Below are 21,386 nucleotides of genomic sequence, written 5' to 3' on the forward strand. Positions count from 1 at the left end.
TCAGTACCACCGATGTCTCGTAACTAACAACGCTCGCTGCAGCACCCACCTGAGCGGTGCACGGCCTTGAGAGGCTTGGCTGCTGCCCACGGCCTGCCGGTGGCAACCAGCCACCAGCGTGTAGAAAAAAGCTGAAAGAACGCACACTCACAAAGGCGTTACAATGCATGCTGGGTTTCCATGGCAAAATGGAGGCAAAGAAACACAGGGGGAGAAAAAAGAAAAGCAATAAAAGCCATGATTGAAAACCTTTTGGGCTGGGCGGAGGGCACACATGCACAGGCAAACAAGACGCAAGGAGCACGCTGATTTACAGAGTCTGATCAGAAACACACACGTGTGCAATAAACTGCAGCATTGGTAGAACATATCGTGCGATCCCACTGGTGGGAGGCGTTTTTAGGATTGGTGGGGGGAGGGCAGCAGCTGGGAATGGGCAGGGGGGGTCTGTGTTTGACTGTCCATTTGCCTTTTTATAGCTGCCCACTCTAGTTAGGAAAAAGGGAGAGAGAGAGATCTAGGAGCAGAGATAATGAGGAGGTGGGTGGGTGGGCGGGGGGGTTGACGGCACAGCCTGGACTGACCACTGGATGCAGGCACAAACACACGGCGAGACCCTGTTGAGGCTGCAGAGGTTGTTTTCTGCTGTGCATTTGGGGTTGATTAAAGCAGAGCAGCATTGACACGTTGCTTCTTTTTTCCTGGACGTAAATGGTTTTATCTTTTAAAAAAAAGGGAAAAAAAAAATCAATATTTGAGAGTGGCTGAGATAAGGGTGGGCTGCAGGGAGAGAGAACAGAGTGATATTCTCTGTGTGAACAAGTGAAAAGGCGATTGGGCTCTTTTTTCCCTCTCCTCTCAGGGCACTCAGGATTGAGAGAGGACAAGTAAATGAGGGAGAGTGTATATAAGTTTGTGTGCCTGAGTGCGAGAGGGAGACAGAGGGAGAGAGCTTTAGTCTGGCTTTTCTCTGCTCTGCCTTTCAGCTCCTCTCTCACTGTAGAAAGAGGCGTGTCCATGGGCCAGTATAAAGTCCAAGGAGAGCCACTCGTGTTGAGCCATTCTCAGGAGCGAGTCCTTTGCACTGCACACCAGCAAGAGGAGGAAACTGCAGCTGTTACCAAAAACACGGCCTTTCGCTGACTGGCTTTGCATTTGGACACTTGTAGACCAGATTTTTTGGTGTTTCGGCAGAGCGCGGGCGAGCATCGGGACTCGGACTCGAAGAGCAAGCCTCACCTGAACGTGCCGGCGGATATCCTTCCCGCTCGTTCCACCTTAACAAAAAAGAAACCCCCCCAAAAACCCCAAAACTTGTTCTCATCACCCACGAGCTGAGCGCATCAAGAGCAGGCTCCAATTTCTGCGGTGTGAAATTGAATCAGAGCAACGGAGAAGCAGTACAGCAGAGGCATTGTGTGCCTGCATTTGAAACACTAACCAGCTGAAAATATCAAAGACCTTCCAGGACAAAGTGTTCCTCTCAAACCTCTTCTCAAAGTGATTATAAGCTGCACCACATTCAGAAGAGGAGGCGGCCAAAGTGACCATACACAAGGGCAAAGGATTGCGTGCAGGTGCCGGGACTGCCATGGTGCGTGGAGGTGGCGTGGCAGTAGCTCCGTCCTGCTGGGGCCTGTGGGTGTTTGGCGCCCTGTCGTTGGCGGCACTGTGCTTGTCAGACCAGGCCATTCGCTGCCCCGTTTGCTCAGAGGAGCGCCTGGCCAGCTGCCGTCTGCCTGAAGGCTGCGAGGAAACGGTGCGGGAGCCCGGCTGCGGCTGCTGCCCCACCTGTGCCCTGCCTAAAGGAGCCCACTGTGGCGTTTACTCACCCCGATGTGGCACGGGCCTCCGCTGCTACCCGCCGAGGGGCGTGGAGAGGCCGCTGCACTCACTGATGCATGGCCAGGGGATCTGCACTGATGAGAGGGAGGTGGAGGAGAACTCAGGTGAGAGTGAAACCGGGCTCTTCTTCTTCTTGTTTAGTTACGCTCAAAGCGGCAAAGGTCTTTCTCTCATTTGGTGCCAAAAGTGATCTGTCCCAAGCTGAAGCGGCGTCTCTGCAGACCAGAATGTTTTCTCTCTGTGCTCCCCGGACCTTTTTTACCTGATCCGGGCAGAGTTGGGGGGGTGACAATGTGCTGCTTGTTTACCCTAATCTCAGCTAAGCCCTGAAGCAGAGCATGCACACGCACCGGATCCTGATGGGAGAGCGCACACAGTCCCGCCGCTGTCCTGCGGCCGCTCGCTGTGAAAGGGAGCCCTGCTGAAAGATGCGGAGCACCAGGGTGTGCGTGTGCTGCACGCTGCACAAAGTTTACTGAAGGCATCCTGCAAATTTTCTTCTTGTCAGCAGAACTCGCGTATGCCATGTTTAAGTGAGGTCCTGCAGGTGAAGTGCAGGCAGTGAAATGGACTGTGGTGATGCTGGAAATGTGAGAGTCTCCGTGTGTGTGTGTCCCAGTGAATCTGTGTGTGTTTGTAATGGGAGGAGGTAATAAAAGCTGCTGTATGAAATGACTGTAATGGAGTGTGGCCAGTCTGGAGCTATTAGAGCTCTCTGCAATCAGTAATTTACGTGGTGCTCTTTCATGGATACCCCTGGTCCTCCTCCTCCTCCCGCTGCTGCTGCAAATCTCTAACTCTTCTTCTTCTGCTGCTGATGTCTCTATCACACTCTTCTGGCCCAGCTCTCCTTTTCTGTTATTGCATTCCTCTTCCAAAGTCTGTTTCCACTTTCACACAGTGGGATGTCTAATGCTGGATCTGCATATCCAGTTCCAGTTCACTGCACTAACATCAGCTTCTTCCTAACTAGACTAACTGCTTGTCTCCACAAAGGGAGTGGTGCTGATTTCCATTAAATCATTTAAGACAACTGTTATAAGGTGGCGGCTCTTTTATTTGTTCCAGATTATCTGCTGCACACATGCTCCCAGACATTTTCTGGTAATAGTAGTAGGATAGTCTTCCAAAGACCTGGACGGGCTTTAGTCGGTGTAAAACTCGCAGGACGCTCATTGTCATTGCAGCATCTGTTTCTCCTGGCCCTGGGAGCACCCCACCTCCTCTCTTGCCCGAACGAGCCCTCGAGCGCATCGCCCACCGTGTCCAGCTCCTTCGTGAGGATGAGCTCATCGGCACTGTTGCTGCCAGAGCTGAAATTAGAGCCTTCTGCTCTCTGCGCAGGGCCAGCATAGGTTAGCCCGGCACATAGCGTGACTGAACGGAATCAGAAAGAAGAGGAAAGCTGTGTTGAGCTTGATATAAAAGGAGAGCTGTTTGGGTCCACACCCGTTTATCTTGCAGAATGTTCTCCCTGAATCTCTCCGATGCTGCATTGTCCAGTTAGCTGAGCTGTAGCACACGGAGGGGACTTGGCGGGTTGGAACATTTTGGAAAAGTTTTGTTTTGGGGGTTTTCTGTAATCCGAACGCTGGGTATCGTTTGCCTCGATGCTCTTTCTCACCCCCGAGGTCTGTCATAACAAAGCAGGGAAGCTCTGCCCGATAAATCTCACTGTAAATCAATTCTGCTGGCAGCAGCTCAGATCTACTGTATGAGAATGTTTAATGTAAACCGTGGCAGACGGGAGACGATCAGAGAGGCACCGGGGAGAGGCAAAAAAGCTCTAGATTTCCTTTGTGGTGCATTCACCGTACTTATGCATTATTAAACAAGGGGGTGCATCTCCTGAATACATGTCTGACACTGCCCCACTCCTAGCAACAGTGAACATGCCAGATAAAAATAGAAAGAGGGATTGTAAAAACCTAGAGAATTCGCAATAAAAGGACCCTGGGATGCAGGCACATCCTAACAGCGTACTGAAGTGAATTTAGGGTGTTCACGCTGGTAGTCACAGCCCTGCAGCTGCTGGCTGGTGCTGCCTCGTGTTTAGGAAAAGTAACATATTAAATCAGGCTGTGAAGAATTATGAGCTATCTGCCCGTTTCTCTCTTCCTGAACTGAATTTCCATAGCAACAACAGGCAGTATCCTGCGCCGCATGTCAAAGTCTAAGGCAGCTTTAGTGCTTCTTAATATTCCTTTCTCAGGATCCGTCTCAATCTTAATACTTAGAATAAATCATCAAGCGTGTGCTGGCATCTGTTCCCGCATTCCTGCTGGGTCTGCCCCGGTGTCGGGTATTCAGACGCTTCCCTCTCGCAGTGAAACGGATATTATTTACAAACTGATACAGATGTCAGATATGAAAAGTCTTACACCTACAGGCACAGAGGGAGTTGCATGAATGAAGCAGTCGGCGGAGCCAGACTCTGTTCGACTATGTCCAATTTACTGTGACGCACGTAGGCCTTTATGAAAGCAGCATGCTAACCTAGATTTTTTCTCCCAGCACAATTTGGGAGCTCCGAACTGGTTATTAAAGATGTGCTTTCTCAAAGTTGTCTCGGCAGATGTCATTTCATATTTGCTTTCTTTGGGTCGTGCGGTGCATTTGTACAGCTGGGGCTCTTGTGCAGCCGTAAATGCGATTAGCTAATTGCTGTTCTCTGTGGGGCAGGGACCCCCCTCCAGAGTTGGAGCCGAGAGATACACAAACAACCCAACTCTGTCCCGGCCACAACACATCCTTAATCTGAGGCGAGTGAATCCTCACGGGCTGGGATTTAAGTCTGAGCCAGAAGTTCAGTAAGAAAAATACTTTAGCTCCATCTCCCGAGAACAAATGGACATTTTACCTCCTTCAAGGAGGACATGTGACTGGCTTGGTTTGCCTGTTTGTTAGCAGAACTGCTCGAAGAGTTATGGATGGATCTGCATGAACATTTTTGCCCCAGGTGGGGCTTGGCCCAGGTTAAATGGAGTCCCTGGGAGTCGATCCAGATTTGGATCCAGGAATTTTTGGAAAGATTTTCACCACTTCAAGGTAGAACAAAATTGGACATTTGGTTTTATAGCTTCATGAAAAAAAACACATATCAAACTGACACTGGGAATTATTGTCTTAAAGTTCTCAAGACAATATTACACTCTAATCTGGGCCCAGATGTTCTTCGGAATCCAGGAATTCAATAAATACACTAAATAAATCTTTAAATTTTAAATTTCAGTTGGCCTTGGTGTAGGTATGCACCGTTTGACTACATTTTCACCTCTTAACTTCCACTAGGTCACTTAGGAAGCACTGAGTTTAGGATTAAGGGCCCACATCCTGACCTGTAGATGTGAATCAAACTAAACGCCTCACCGGCAACAGTCTTGATATTAAGAGATTTTTAAAAAGTGCGATTCCTCAGCTGTAATCACCAATGTTTGATTTCATTTCCTGTCTTCGCACAGGGGAGCGAATCACTCTGAATGTAAGAATATTTAGCTTACAATCAATCTAATGGAGTAACCCAGAATAGTTTGACCTAGTTCACTATAGATGCAGGGTTCCCTCTATTCACCACAAAGCACCATTAATGCATAAACTCAGCAAGGATTACTGCTCTCTGTGACAGAATTTACTCACAAATCTGTAAGCAAATGAATCTGCAACACAAACAGCAACACGATCTGGCTCCAGAGATATCTTACTGACAGATCCACATCGGCTGAGTTTATATAACAGACATGAATTCAGATTCAGGTTCTGTCTTCATCTCGATTAAAAACAGAATTCCTTCCTGAAAACACGAGAAACTTAGAGAGGGGGGGGGGGTGAGCCCCTGTTTCTGAAAAACAAGCTTCATTTTCATCGCCGAACAATGCTTTGATCCAAAAGTTTGACACAGGTTCAAGGATAATGTTTATCCTGATGATGATCCATCTGGAAAAGGTTCAGCCCTATCCTTTACCCATGTTTTTCTCTCTGATCCACACCTTTGTGTGTGTGTGTGTGTGTTTGTGTTACATCTGGCTTATAAGAGGTTTAGGCTGTAGAGTATTGGGCTGAAGGGGACCTATTATACTTTTCCTTGTTTTCTGTCATGTCTATATTGTTATAACGGAGGATTCTCACACTAAACACGGTTAAAGTTTCAAATAATGAGGTCAGCGTGTGTAAATGCAAACCATGTGGGTCAAAGCTCAGGCTTCATACTGCTCTAAACGCTCAGTTGCAGACAGTTTTTCTCGGATCGGTTTGCCGTCAGTGAGAGGGGATATCCTTACAAGGTAATCTCAGACGCAAACCTCTGGCTGTGAGAACAGAAGCTTCACGCCCCGCAGTTCAAATCTGTTGTCTGTGAGGGTCAGCCGATCAAGACATCTGCCATTAGGAGCCTAATCAGTGTGTTTGAGCCAGAAGATGAACTGAGGGCTGCATAAGTATACGATTTTGAATCATGAAAAGCTGCTTTGAACCTGTAAAGGAGCCTTATAGTTATAGTTTCTGAGTTCTGTTTCTAATTATGCACTTTTTTCTGCTAGCTCCTAAAGAGCAGCCAGTATATAATCAAGCAGGTATTTTTAATTTTACAGATTTATTGCTCCTGATTGGTTTCTAGAGACTGGGATGTCTGTTTTGACATCCGCTGAGCAGCAGCAGGCCGTGCAGTAGCAGCAGGTTTCTGCTTTTGTGATTTAGTGTTGATTTAACTTTCTTTCAACCTTTCCTTTGACAAATTACCCTATAGCACGGTCCAACATTTTCATTGGCCCCGACAGCAGCACTGGTGCTGCGTTAGATTCGAGCTGTTGATTAACAGATTCAAAGAAATCTTCTGCCTGGAAACCGAGCGTCTGATACTGATACTCTGGCAGTGTCCAGTGTTGACCAAAAAGAGCAGTCAGTTGGTAGTAAGCCTAGATGAGTTCAGTTTGCTGCCAGAATCGCTTGCAGGGAAGGGGGGGGGGGGGGGGAAAGCACATAAAAGTGTCACCAAACATTTGGGAAAAGAAGACTCCCCGAAGACCATTTGTTTCAAAAGACATTAGCTGTTGTCAGCGCAATATAAGCTATTCTAATAAGCTATTCTATCAGGTGTCATTTTAAGTTTTATGTTCAAATCAAACTAATCCTCAATGTTTGGACATAAATAAAACAATGTGTCAGAACAGGAAAGGCCTGAGCCTGATGAGCTGTGGCTCTCGCTGTAACTCAACAGAAGAGAAGAACTTCAAAAAGTTCATTTAAGGAGGGGATCACTGCTTTTCTGGATCAGAAGAAGCCAGTTGAGCAGGTTCGTGTGCCTCCTGGATGACTTAGGTGATTTGGTTTGGGCATGTCCAACTGGGAGGAGGTCCTGGGGCCGACCCAGAACATGTTGGAAAGATGATGTCTCTCAGCTGGCTTGGGAATGCCTCAGTATGACACCCACAAGCCTGCAAGAGCTGTTTGGGAAGAGGATGGTTTGTGCATGTCTGCTTAGACTGCTACTCCCATTAACCAGACTTGCCAGAAAAGTGTCAGAAATGGACAGATGCATTTAAGAGCATTGTTAAATACATTACTAGAATCATGAGAGCCGCTAACATGTCAATGGTGTTTCTGTACCATTCAATATAGAGAGTGATGTAGATCATTTGTGGCTAACTTAAGCATTTCTGTGATTAATTTCACACAGTTGAAAAATATATTGTCCAAGTACGGATCCAGTCAAAAGTTTGGACACAATGTTTTTTCCAAGAGTTTATTTTTTTTGCAATAATCCAATAAGCCTAAGTAAAAATCCCATTGGCTTTTTGTTTCAGCCACCAGCACAATGTGAACCTCTGGGTTGGCCTACAAAAGAACAGCAACCGTGTGGCACTCTATAAGTAGCAAATACATTTTATAGCTGCTCCTCTTCAGGGTGTGTCCACCAAAACATCTCATTTGTGAATATGCTGTCCTCCAAAGTGATCTCCATGCGCTTTCAGAAAAGTGCTTGATATGATGTTTTCAGCTTTTCAAACCTTTCTAGCCTCACCTTAAACATATTCACAGCATCTGTATCCAGTAGAGCACGAATGAATAATCTGTAAAAGGCTGCATGTCGTAATGGACGATCTGAGATCTGAGATCCAAGTTAGGAGAAGTATAAACCAGTGGGAAGCACTCTGAGCATAACCAAATATTTATTTGGGGAGAACATTTGTCTTTGGGCTTCACAGCCTCAGCCTTAAAAGCCACTAACAGTGGAATCTGTAATCTGATGACCCCTTCGTGTCACTGCTCTACAGTCTGCAGAGAGAAGGCAAATATATAAACAGACACATGTGGCCTGGACTTGTTATAATGTGGATTAAATAACGTACTGAGACGAACTTGTGTAAAGTGGGGTTTTTCTTTTCAAGCGATGAATGATGCCCCTCGGCACGTCACGCTCACTATGACGAAGACGTTGGCAGCAATGCGAAGACAAATATTTATGTAAAAGCTAGGTTGAGCAAGCAATGCAGTTTATTGTGTAAGAGCTTTTGAGTTTGTCTGCTAAATACTCCGAGTCAGAAGCTGCGTTATCGTTCTGCTAACTTATCACAATGACTAGTTGACGATGACCTAAATCTGCTGATTAGCAAACAGGTGAGGGTGTCTGTTTGAACTGATTACAGTCTCAGCTTTGGTTAATTAAAATGTACCTGGTCCCTGATTCTGAGTGCGATTGTCTGCTCACTCCAGCACTTCCTTTATCTCTGCTGTGCACCTGTGACTAACAATGCGCCGCAAATGTGTCAGTGCAGGCCTGACAATGCCCTGAAGGAATGATATTTAGATGCCAAGAGCTGGCGATCCAAATCCGATGAAACCACACAGAGAAGTGGCGACTTCCTCCATGGAAAAACAGAAGTGGTAGCAAACAGGACATGCCACCCCTTACCCACTTTGGCTCGCTCTACGTGGAGTCGGAAAAAGTCTGAACCGGCAAAAGAGGAGAAAGAACAACTAGGAAACAGATGAAACCCCGATGGCTCTTGTGGAAGAAAGTGCTGATGAGCAAGGTTTAACAGCAAAGAGACTAAAAATATAAACAGCTGAGATATACTTCCACCCCAGACAAACAAAGCAACATGACCTTTCGTGAGGTTTAGAGAAACACGGTCACCGATCAAGTTGTAAAACCCTCTAATCATCCCCAGGAAGTGGCCCGGGATCCTTAAAGGGGCATTCCAGGACATGTTTAAGAGTCTGAACTACAAAGGAAAGGTTTCTGTATTTGAGCCTTTATGCACCTATGCTGCATGTTGCACAAGATTAAGGAGGCTACAAACCCTTGTTTCACTGTCTATGCCAGGAGCAGTTAGCTGGATGCCTGCCAGTGATCAGTGATATTAACCAGAGCTCAGATCTGGTTCAGTGATCAGAGAAAGACCAGTTTAAAAATTGTAAAACTACACTTTGAAGTCCTTTGATTCCAGTGCCAATTTGTAAGAAAGCCATGGATTATGAGCACAAAGTCCAAAGCGCTGCCAAGCCTTAAACGCCACAGGTGAAAGGCAAGATGCATGAGAACCGAGACTTCGCATTTTATTCTTTACTTCGCCCTTCTCGTGCCCCCAAAAGCTTGTGACAGTGCAAATACTCTCAAACAACCTCCATCTGGTGCGGACTGCGGTTGTTGTGGAGAGGTGGAGAATGACGAGGCAGGGGGGCATTTCCTCAGGAAGCAGCTGGTTGCCTGCTGGGCTCATACTGCAGGATGATGGAGATGCAAAGGTGGCACAGACTCCCCCCTTCATACAAACAGGCAGGAACAAGGCTGCGTGTCCTTGTAGTTAACCTGGCCTCGTTTTTAGCCTACATTCACCACACTGTTGGCTGACCGAGGAGGACTATTAGAACAAAACAGTTAGATGCTTCACTTCACACTTTTATCATTTAAATGACAAATTATTAGCTTTCACTGCCATTCCTGAAGTAAACTTTCACTAAAATACATTTTGGACTGTTGGTAAGACAAAATAAGGTATTTGAAGTCATCAAGGAACGCACTATTTAACTTTCTGGAGCTCCTTCTGTACAGTTAGGTTCATGCCCCCATAAAGGAACTGCCAGTAAATAAGAAGACTTCTAGAAAAGTATTTTATAAACCTGCTGTGAATAGCATTTTTTTTAAAACACATTTATTTCAAGGATTCATAAACCGCTTGTTTGAATTTGAAGATCTAAAGTTTTACTTCTTGTTGTTTAGCTATGGACAGGCAGGAAGAGATGATTCCCGAACACCCGAACAACAGCAATATCCGGTGCAGTCCACAGGACAAGCGGTGCATACAGAAGACCCTGGCCCGGCACCCTCCAAAATCCACAAACCTGAGAAGCAACAACGCCAGAGAAGACGCCAAAGCGATCCTGGTGAGAGAAATGATCCTCGGGCATTTCTTACGTTTCACAGAAAAAACAAGAAACCCAGACGATGTCCGCTGCAGCGAAATGCATGAATCCAGCAGGTGTTTTACATTACGGCTTTACAGTTCCAGAGTCACAAGCGTGTAACAGGCAGGTTATAAATTGAACAAATTAGTTATTTACAGGCTGGAACATTTGGTCTTGTGAATGAAAGTACACGTGCATATTTTCATTAGCGTGCCATTAGCTGTTCAAACCTGGATCCTAATCCGTCACAGGCACGTTATTCAGCGCATTCATTTCGCACAGACATGTGGAACATCGACGCACAGAAATAACACATTTAGAGCTCGAGTTCACATTTCTCAGGGTCAGATGCTGGGTACAAACACACCGGCTTACTTAAAAGCTGCTTTTTCATAATCAGTGTCTTCTGTGCACTCAGATATAACGCTGTGCGACTTCAACCGCAAAAAAAACGACAACATTTTAATCCTATCCCCTTCAAGGGTTTCTCCGTGAACACTTTAATCAGGTACCATCTTTAAATTGCTCCCTGTGAAAGCCTGCTCTGACGACTTCCTGCGCTGGACCCCAGCCATGTTTTCTTAGTTTTCATTTTATTCTGGGAAAAGAGGAGGAAGAGGCAGGGCAGCCAGATCTGTCAGCAGGGTGGGTGGTTAGACTGTGCTGGTGTGGTCATTGCCACAGTTCGGATGAATACTCGGCACTGACAGTCTGACCCTGGGGAACAAACCAATGGTGCTCAACCCTCTGAATATTTAAGAAACAGGCAGGCGTGCTCCTGATGGACCACCTTTGTGTTGGGACACCACTATTTGGATAAGTAATAGGTGGAGACCCATGATAATCTTTAACATGGGATTATTGATGCAGAATGGTAAATGGCCTGTATTTATATAGCACTTTACTAGTCCCTAAGGACCCCAAAGCGCTTTACACATCCAGTCATCCACCCATTCACCCACACATTCACACACTGGTGATGGCAGCTACATTGTAGCCACAGCCGCCCTGGGGCGCACTGACAGAGGCCGATGTTCTACGAAGAACTCGCAAATGAGCACGTTTAAGAGGTCAGAACGGGACATCCACAGGTCGTTCAAAACGTAGGAGTCGACCTTAACAGGATAGCTGCCAAATCAGGGTTTTAGCTTTTTATGGGCTGAGTCACAAACTGCAGTTTGTGAGTAATCAAAATGTTTTTCACTGTGTTCTGAAATCGTGTTTTTGGCATTACTCATCACTTTTCATTACTGACTAGAATGGTAACTTAAGATGGGTGACGCTTTATAAAAGTAAATCTAAACTTGCTCGAGATTTTTCCATGATTTTAATGAGCAAAGAGAATAATTTTCTTCCATTGTTTTAGTGCCTGTTTATTTGTGTGGTTGACAGCTGGTCTTTAAACGTCAAATCAAATCTTATTGCTCCTACAGGCCCCGTGTCGTGCCGAGCTCCAGAGAGCGTTGGACAGATTGGCATCGAATACTCGCACACACGATGACCTCTTCACGATCCCCATACCCAACTGTGACAAAAATGGAGATTTCCACCCTAAACAGGTCTGTACTTTCCAGCTTTCACTCAGCAGACCGCAATCTGACCATGTCAACTGGTGAACTGTGAATCTCAATCATGAAGCCGTTACCAATAAAAATGCCTATCTTTATAGTTCAAAGAGTTCCTTTCAAACTACATAAGCAATCTTCTCGCCAAGACACAAAACATGCCTGCAGCTGATGACATACAGTCTAAATCAACACAAAAGTGTCTCCAAGCAGACTGTCACGGTCATGCCAAGATCGTTATTGTTCTAAGCTCACATGGAAAGTGATTTACTCTCAGAAATCAAGACTGTGTGTAAAGCGGTTTCCCCTAAACTGTTGGACAGTAATCACTTTGTTGTTGCGATGGATGCAATTAGTTCTTGGATGAAGTTACCTGCTTTTTTTGGGGGGTTAGTTTATTTTTTTTGCCTTTGAGAGATTGGGCAAGCGTGCAGATAAGAGTGAGGGAGAATGAGAGGAGATAGGGCTGCTCTTGAGCTCTTGATAGAGCTGCACATGCAATCAAAGCAGCAGACGCAGAGTCAGTGATAAAAGGCGAGCTCTGCTAAGGCACCCGTCATCAAAAGTCTGAGCTGTGCAGATTGTGTAACACGGCTAAAGTATCTCTCTCTGCTCAGATTTGCAGGCATCTGTTTACTGTTTAACTAAAACTGCGCTGTGATAAAACGTATTGGGAAGTAAAGCACAGGTCATTGGGGACAACTGGGAATCATTTCATGGCAGGGTTGCTCTGAGATTGTTAACTCGTCTGTGTTGGTGATGGGAAAAGTGCAAACGCACACAATAAATTTAGTATTACAGTAACTGTTGAAAGCTCAAAAAAGGAATGCTTTAGCTAAATAATTCAACTGCTTTAAACACTTCTCACACTCTGTTTGGATCCACTGGGTATAATTTCTGCAATGTGTGATTGTGTTTTTAGCAAAGTAAGCAGCATTATTTCAATCTGGAGCTGCGATATTACATTTCGGTACAGTGGGAATGTCTTTAAATATCACAACGAAGGTCTTCTTTTCATTGATGAGTCTTGTTACACTCCTAGCAAGACTTGTAGAGTCCAAAAACAAAAATATGCAGGAACAGTTAGTCCAGAAAAACTCACAGTTAGTCTAGAAAAACTGTTACAGAACTAGAATAACGCCTTTGTCTTTATGCTTGCAGTGCCACCCTGCACGTGACGGCCAGCGGGGAAAATGCTGGTGTGTGGATCAGAAGACGGGCCTGAGGCTGCCGGGGCCGCTGGAACTGCGAGGGGATCTAGACTGCCACCAGTTAATTGCTAGCCTGAGGGACTGAAGACCAAGGGGGAAGCAGTGGGGGTGCAGGACCAGCTGAATTCTACTGGTGCTTATTAGTAGAACTATATGACTAAAGGACTTCATTCTTAAGCCTCACTCTACCTGAGGCCAACGGTACTTGAGCTTGTGCAACAAAAAGGAAACCATTGAATTGAGTTCTTTTGCTATCTTGTTTCTGTGTGTGCGGGTATGTGATACGAGTCTTTTGAGCACTTGTTCTGTTTTCTTTGTATCACGTGAACTTTAGGCCAATAGTCCTCAGACACATGTGCTTTAAAGTACCAGATGGCAGAAGAAAGGCACACATACACTTCCAGATAACAGTTGTGGTTGTGATCTTTGAGAAAGAGAGAATGCAGAGCGTGTCATTTTCTCTGGTTTAGTGTAGCATTCTGGGGAAAAAAGCAGTCACTCCACCCAACAATCAAACCTGAGATTAAACATTTGGTTCATTCTTTCTGGAGCACTTATTCACCTGAATTTCTGGACAATCCGGAAAGATTCTCAAAAGACTGTGCACCAGCTTCTTGTTTTTTAAGTAACTTGTGACTCTTAGTCTGCTATTCTTTCTTTTGTAAACCCCACTCATCTAATAAGCAAGTGAAATCAAACCATAAAATGCGTTTGCTTGCGTTTGATAAACACAAAGTTTACTTCAGCCACGGCATCAGAGTAGCAATAACAGATGGGACGAGAACGAGAGAAAGAAACAGGGAAGAAAAGGAATGCATCAACCCCTGTCTCGAATTACCAAAATGATAAGCCATAGCTTTTCACACCACAAAGACCAAAGTGAAAAGTGAGATTAGTCTGCAAATCTGTATCTCACAGAGCCCAGAATAGTTTTGCTTCATCACCCCGTGGTTAACTCTGCACCCCCTCCCTCTTTGAGCTCTCTCTAGCATAAAGGACTGGCAGCGTAGCTGGGTTAGAAACTCTGTGCACTGCTGATAGGATAATCTTGTTTCTCCAGCTGGTGCTAAGATGCCAGTAGGACTCGTGTTTGTATGAATATGCTCCGATGTAGGGGATTTATCTCCAAACAGACTGCATGGCAGAACTTTCGGTGGTGCTACATATTGATTGTGCCAAAATACAAAAGAAAGAAAAAAAAAAGGAAAATGTTTCTGCACTTTTTGGGTATTGTTTCAGATTGGAGTGACGAGGGGAGCAATTAGCATCAGCAAATGTGAGGATCACCTTTGTTTGAAAAAGGCTTTTCCTGCAGGTTTTCAGTGTTATTGTCAAATGATAAAAAAAAAGAAAATCCCACGTTAGCTTTGCACTATCACTGCAGCTGCCTGGCTGAATGTTTCATTAGTCAGTTCTGTAAATATAGAAGCAGAGTGTAATAAAGTTTAATGATTAAACTCCTCGCAGCAAAGTAAACTTATAGCCAACATAAAATTGGGCTTGGATGACTGCGGCGAAGCAGTAAAGATAACGCAGCGATGATGTGGAAATAAAAATTCCTCAGCGTATCTGTTATCACGCATCTTTTGAGGATTACAATAATAATTAAAGGAGTTCATTATCAGTGCAAATGTCACGGTTTTCCATCATCGGCTGCATGGGCGACTTTGGTTGTTACTGACTCAAGAAAAGATTGTTGTTGCTGTCGTTGTTGTTGGTGTCCTGGCAGTTTGGGCCCAGGATTCACTAGAAAAGGTTCAAAAACCAAAGAACAGAACAGCATTAACATTAACCTAACAAAGCACTGGTGTGTGGCCTATAATTTTAAGATGTGTCGGAAACAAAAAGACACTTAATACAAAATTTTGGCTTTCTTTTTACTTTCTGTATGTCCACCAACTGATTTTACCTAAACAATATTTAAGTTTTAAATCACGGAGCGGTACGTTCAGCTCCAAACTGAATAATAAACGTGCCATGAAAATTCATTCATTTTTGCTTTTTACCTTTCCCACAGTGCATTGGGTTTTTACTTTATAAAAAGCAGGACAGATAAACAGAGACTGAGAAAAGAAAAATAATCTGAGCTTATCTCTCGTGCTTCCTGGGAAAGGTAGTAAAATATATAACCAGTGACAGCTGCTTTCAGCCCAGGTCCCTGTGGAAAACTGATATTCCCAATGTTAATGTGATCGTTTTCTCTTTATGCAACTCAGTCAAGAAATTGGATTTTATTGGACTTATTATGCTCATTGCCAACTCCATATCTTGATTCTTAGATTCTAGTAGAGCAGCTTCAAAACAGCTAAAATAGCTTAAAAGTAATGCTCATTTATCTTACACTGGGTCCTGGTGCTGCCTCCCTTTTTAGCTCCCTTTAAGCCAACTGTGCTGTCTGGCAAACAAACAATCAAGGGGTCTTCTGCCATAGACTGTATATTGAAGATAGATGCAATTTCTGAGTTTACGCTCATGTGGAAGAGTGCCTTAAACGTAAAGAACAGGCAGCAGAGGGCAGGCCTCTTAATTGTAAAAAGAAACCCAACTGTTTAAGTCTATGGGAAAATGGCCCTCAGCTCTCTGACTACTTCTGTATACATTATGATTTATATTCCATAAATTAAAGTTGCCATTAGTGTCCAGGATACCTTATGACTGAACCTTGTGACTAAATGAGTAAATGTGCTAGCGTGCACTGTCCAGGTTTTAAATCAGATCTGCTCCCATGTTCATGACATCTGGTTTGAAAACACTAAGACAGCGAGGTGAAGACCCTCATCACGATGGGTGTCCTCATCTTTTATATACAGTCTATACGTATAAAGCCAAGAGGGATGAGAAACAAACAAACAAACAAACAAACAAAAAATCCCAAATAACAGAGCATTTAGAGCACTCTGCACATTGGACAGTGTACCTGTACACTCACTGATCTTATCTGAAACATTATAACAGACAAATGAAGGAAAAACATATTTTTTCTTTTCTTTCTTTCTTTTTCTTTTTCAAATGGAAAACTGTCAAAAAGGTTTATTATGATTAAACCCTGTAATGTTTAATCATAATAAACAATTTGAGCAACAATGACCAAACTCAGCATCTTTTCTTGTCTCTGTGTTAACCAAGTTTTGCTCTCATATAAAGCATGATGAAGTTTCCACACACAGGTTACAGGGTATAAAAGTAACAATAAAAATCCAAATAAATCAAGCTGCGATAATCTAATCACTGAAGCTAACGCTCAGTTTAAACATTTTTAGATACAGCGCATGTCATTGACGTGCAGTTTTAGTTGGTAGTAAAAACAGAAATGCATCCAAAGGTAGTTCAGGTAACCACAGATAGATAAGTAGAAGATGGTATGGGTGGAGAATAATTGCTGCGGCTTGAGAAAATCAAACCGAAGACTATGAGCACGTTAAAATAAAGACGCCAGTTCTCATTCAGTGAACTCACAAAGATTGTTCCAGCAAATCCTATCTTACAATTCATCGACTAATGAAGTGTTACTAAACACATTTGTCTGTTAAAACAGTCTTAATCCTTGTGAGAGATGGAAAATGGTTTTGGCTTTGACTGTGTACAGGCCTTCTAACTACATAAATGGTGTATTTAAGCTATAGTAAGTTGCTTGTCCTCTGACTTTGCTGTACTGAACTGTAATTACATTTCTCGACAATAGACTGTTTGCATTTGATATTATCTGTTAATGTGTAGAACATATGAAGTAATGTTTGCATGCATACAAATGGACTGAGGTTGGAAACAGCTGAAGTCTTGTGTATGTTTCCAGAACAGGATTGTTATACTTAAACACTGAAGTGATCAAACAACTGAAATATAGAGTTTCAAATGAAATAATCAGCTACATTTTAAATGTTTTCCTGATGAAAATGTACACATTGTAATACAACGATTAAAATACATAGAAACTACAGTGTAGCTTGGTGTTATTAGTCGCAGCAGTGATATAAACCTGCATTCCTTCTGATGTCCAGCAGGTGGCGAGTCCCTTGGCTGCCAAAAGAAATAAGATTGTATTAACTGAGAATTTAAAAAATAAACTTTCCACTAAATTATTTTGTGACCTCAATAAACATTGTTTGGTTGATTCCAAGGTCTCAAATGCTAGTTTAACATAGAACAATGTTAACTTTTTAAAGTATTGTCACATTTAGAGTAAAACTGGACAAAAAGAAGGATGTGCTTTATGGTGTGACTATATCCTCTATTGTTTTAGTGAGGTGGTGCAGAAAAAAACCCATTTGGTGCCCACCCTAATCAGGTTTAATGTAGAGTGAAAGAAAACTAACCTGCATTACATTTGCAACCATTTTTTGTTACCTGGCTTTTCACATATCCAAGCATAAGAGATATTTCTGTTTATTAAGTCTGCAGATACAAATAAATGCATAGATTTGTCCTGTAAGGGTAACACAGATTCTTTACCTTACTATTTAGGACTAATTGTGTTTTTGTGTCTAGTCACCCACCAAAAAAACAAAAAAAATCTGCAATGGGTGACATCATTTATATACAGTCAATGTTTATAGCAGATATAGTTCCACTGATCATGGAAAACAGTCATCTGGTTTATGTTTATGTTCCCCCCTCTGCTAACCCCACAGCTGCATGTGACACTATCCACTCTGCCATAGCTCGGCTACAGACTCAGCACCCGAGTGCCTTTATTGTGATCTCGGGTGACTTCAACCATGTATCACTGGACAATACACTACCAACATTCAAACAATATGTGGACTGTCCCACCAGGGGAGAGAAAACTTTAGACTTACTGTATGCTAACGTCAAGGATGCATACAGCTCCTCCTCCCTCCCCCCACTTGGTAGGTCAGATCATAACCTGATTCACCTCACCCCCCGCTATGTGCCAATTGTGAGGAGGGAACCTGTGACCACCAGGACTGTTAGGAGGTGGTCAGAGGAGGCAATAGCAGAACTACAGGGCTGTTTCGAGGTGACCGACTGGGAAACACTCTGTGAGCCTCACGCCGAGGACATCAATGGGCTTACTGAGTGTATCACAGGCTACATAACTTTCTGCACCGACTCCATTGTTCCAGCTCAGACTGTTCATTGTTACCCAAATAACAAGCCGTGGGTGACTAAGGACATCAAAGCCCTCCTCAACAACAAGAAGAGGGCTTTCAGAGGGGGCAACAAAGAGGAGGTGAGGAAGGTCCAGGTGTTACTAAAGGACAAGATCAGAGAGGCTAAGGACAATTACAGGAGGAAGCTGGAGTGGAAACTCCAGCAGAACAGCATGAGAGAGGTGTGGAGGGGCATGAAGACCATCACTGGATTCAGGCCAACCAACAGCAGGGGAGCTGAGGGAGGTGAGAATAGAGCCGACGAGTTGAATCTGTTTTTCAATAGATTCGACACCACAGTGTCTGCTCCCACCCCCACAACCTCACCTGCAGTCAGCCTGGAATCCAGAGCCACACCACTGTGCCAGCCTCTCTCTTCACATGTTGCCTCCTGTGAGATTCCTGACACCCCTCCCCCACCCATCACCTTCACTCAATACCAGGTTGAGATGCAAATGAGGAGACTTCACTCAGGCAAGTCTGCTGGACCAGACGGAGTGAGTCCCCTTGTCCTCAAGGCCTGTGCCCCCCAGCTGTGTGGAGTCTTTCATAAACTGTTTATGCTGAGTCTGAGTCTGCAGAGGGTCCCGGTGATGTGGAAGACATCATGCCTCGTCCCTGTACCAAAGACGCCTCGTCCCAGTGGCCCCCAGGATTACAGGCCCGTGGCATTGACCTCCCACATCATGAAGACCCTGGAAAGGCTCATCCTGGACCAGCTGCGACCCATAGTAAGACCACATCTGGATCCCCTTCAGTTCGCTTATCAGCCTCATCTCGGAACAGAGGACGCCATCATCTACCTGCTCAATCGTGTCTACACCCATCTGGACCAGCCGGCGAGCACTGTGAGGGTCATGTTTTTTGACTTTTCCAGTGCTTTCAACACCATCAGGCCGACCCTCCTGGGTGATAAGTTAGCAGCGATGCAGGTGGATGCTTCTCTGGTGTCCTGGATTGTTGATTACCTGACAGGAAGACCACAATATGTACGTCTCCCACAGTGTGTGTCTGACAAGGTGATTAGCAACACAGGGGCACCACAGGGGACTGTCCTCTCCCCCTTCCTCTTCACCCTCTACACCACAGACTTCAGCCACTGCACAGAGACCTGCCATCTTCAGAGGTTTTCGGATGACTCTGCGGTGGTTGGATGCATCAGCAGGGATGATGAGACAGAGTACCGGGCTGTGGTCGACTCCTTTGTCACGTGGTGTGAGCAGAATCATCTGCAGCTCAACGTGGCAAAGACCAAGGAACTGATCGTGGACTTCAGGAAGACCAGGAAACACTTGACCCCTGTTTCAATCCAGGGGGTCAGTGTTGACATTGTGGAGGACTATAAATACCTTGGAGTACACATTGACAATAAACTGGACTGGGCTAAAAACACCACAGCACTTTACAGGAAGGGCCAGAGTCGTCTCTATTTTTTGAGGCGACTGAGGTCCTTCAACATCTGCCAGAAAATGCTGAGGATTTTCTATGAGTCTGTGGTGGCCAGTGCGATCCTCTATGCTGTTGCATGCTGGGGGAGCAGGCTGAGGGTCGCAGATGCCAACAGACTTAATAAACTGATCCGTAAGGCCAGCAATGTTGTGGGGATGGAGCTGGACTCCCTCAAGGTGGTGTCGGAGAGGCGGATGCTGTCCAAGATAAAGACAATGTTGGATAACACCTCCCACCCACTCCATGACATGTTGGTCAGTCACAGGAGCACGTTCAGTGAGAGACTGAGATTACCGAAAAGCACCACTGAACGACACAGGAAATCATTCCTGCCTGTGGCCATCTCCCTGTACAACGCATCCACTTAACACACTGTTTGCTGCTACAACTACACATGTTTCTTTTCCAAATATTTATTTATAAGTGACTTATGTATGTATGTATGTATGTATATATATGTATATATTGTACTATTCTTAGTTAGCGTATTGTCTGTCTTGTCTTAATGTTGGTTTAAAATGGAGCAGTGTAACAAAAAATAATTTCCCCCAGGGATCAATAAAGTATTCTGATTCTGATTCTGATTCTGATTGTTGTCATAAAGTAGTGTTTTTGGTTTTTATCCCACTGGGAAACGTGATTTCTTGGAGTCCTCGCTTCCTGAGTACAAATGCAAAAAGTTCACTTGAGCATTTGTGGGATGTGTCTGACGCACAGAGGCCTCACACTTCGACCTTCAGGGCCCGAAGTACCGACTGCCAAATTCCTGGGGTCTGTCCATGCCTTGACAGGTCAGAGTTAAACTGAAGGCACAGTTGGATGTGTACAAAGGTAGCAAAACACTGTAGTATAAAAATGTCAGAGATATATTTTGGAGAATGGTGCATCAAATCTGAAATATGCTCTATTTAGTGTTATTATTATTTATCAATAAAGACTTGGTCTTATCATTTCTTACCAGTGTCCCAGTTTACAACAGTTAATTATAGTTCTTAGTCTTGAAGCGTTTTTTTCTTTTAAATATCTAAGTTGTTTGTATCCAATCTCAGATCTTTACTGACTCTTCTGTTAAACATGCTCTTGCAGTGAATCGTATGTGAAATATTTCTGTGATTGAATAACTAAATATGAGATCCATTTTTCTAGTGAATATAATTAACTCATGTTTAAATAAATAAATAAATATAGATTCCAGTGTTTGTCTGTCTCTGGCAACCATGTGTGACTATTTCACTGTGCTTACATGGGATTTGTCAGATGTGTCAGATAAGTGAAGGACAGCATTGCCCACCTTTGAGCACCAGATCATCATAAAGTTGTTCGACATACTCAGACTCAACAAACCCAGTGAACTTCTGTCCCGGGGCCAGTAAAAAGTATACTGGGCAGCTGGATGGATAATGAGTTGACGAATGCAATGAACTGAAGCAAACTATTCTTGGCAAGCAGTTTTTCACCACAGTCAGTATTTTTACTTTAACACTGTGAGGTCATCATAGGTGGGATATTTAACCCGATAAAATGTTATATTTCAAAGCTGTTAAGTACAGATGTAAGGATGACATAGAAGGGTTAAAGAGAGTGTATGAGGCAAGGAAAATAAAGACACTGTGCTTAGAGTCAATGAAAACAGCAGGAGGGCTGCATTGGTGCAGGACTCAGAACAAATCTTTCACTTATATATGCAGTAAAAAGAATGTAGCGAGCAACACATCTGCTAATAAAACGTTTCAGCTCAGGTGGACTCAAACAGAGAGCAGCAGCGATGATGCTCAGGATCGCTTTGCTGTACCATAAAAGAT

At 44.2% G+C, this 21,386-nt stretch overlaps 2 protein-coding genes across 2 annotated transcripts in view; one reads left to right on the forward strand and one right to left on the reverse strand.

The window, feature by feature from the left end:
• The window catches only part of LOC101485306 (zinc finger protein Aiolos), a 38,944-nt gene that overhangs the window by 14,588 nt on the left and 2,970 nt on the right, over positions 1–21,386 (reverse strand). The gene's annotated exons all lie outside the window — the stretch shown is intronic.
• Positions 1,025–16,959, forward strand: LOC101485011 (insulin-like growth factor-binding protein 4). Its single transcript, XM_004538727.6, has 4 exons — positions 1,025–1,949; positions 10,064–10,227; positions 11,682–11,807; positions 12,975–16,959. The coding sequence occupies exons 1-4, from the start codon at positions 1,592–1,594 to the stop codon at positions 13,107–13,109; spliced, it is 783 nt and encodes a 260-aa protein (XP_004538784.3). The 5' UTR covers positions 1,025–1,591; the 3' UTR covers positions 13,110–16,959.

Source organism: Maylandia zebra, linkage group LG6 (assembly GCF_041146795.1).
Source record: "Maylandia zebra isolate NMK-2024a linkage group LG6, Mzebra_GT3a, whole genome shotgun sequence".
NCBI classification, from domain to species: domain Eukaryota; kingdom Metazoa; phylum Chordata; class Actinopteri; order Cichliformes; family Cichlidae; genus Maylandia; species Maylandia zebra.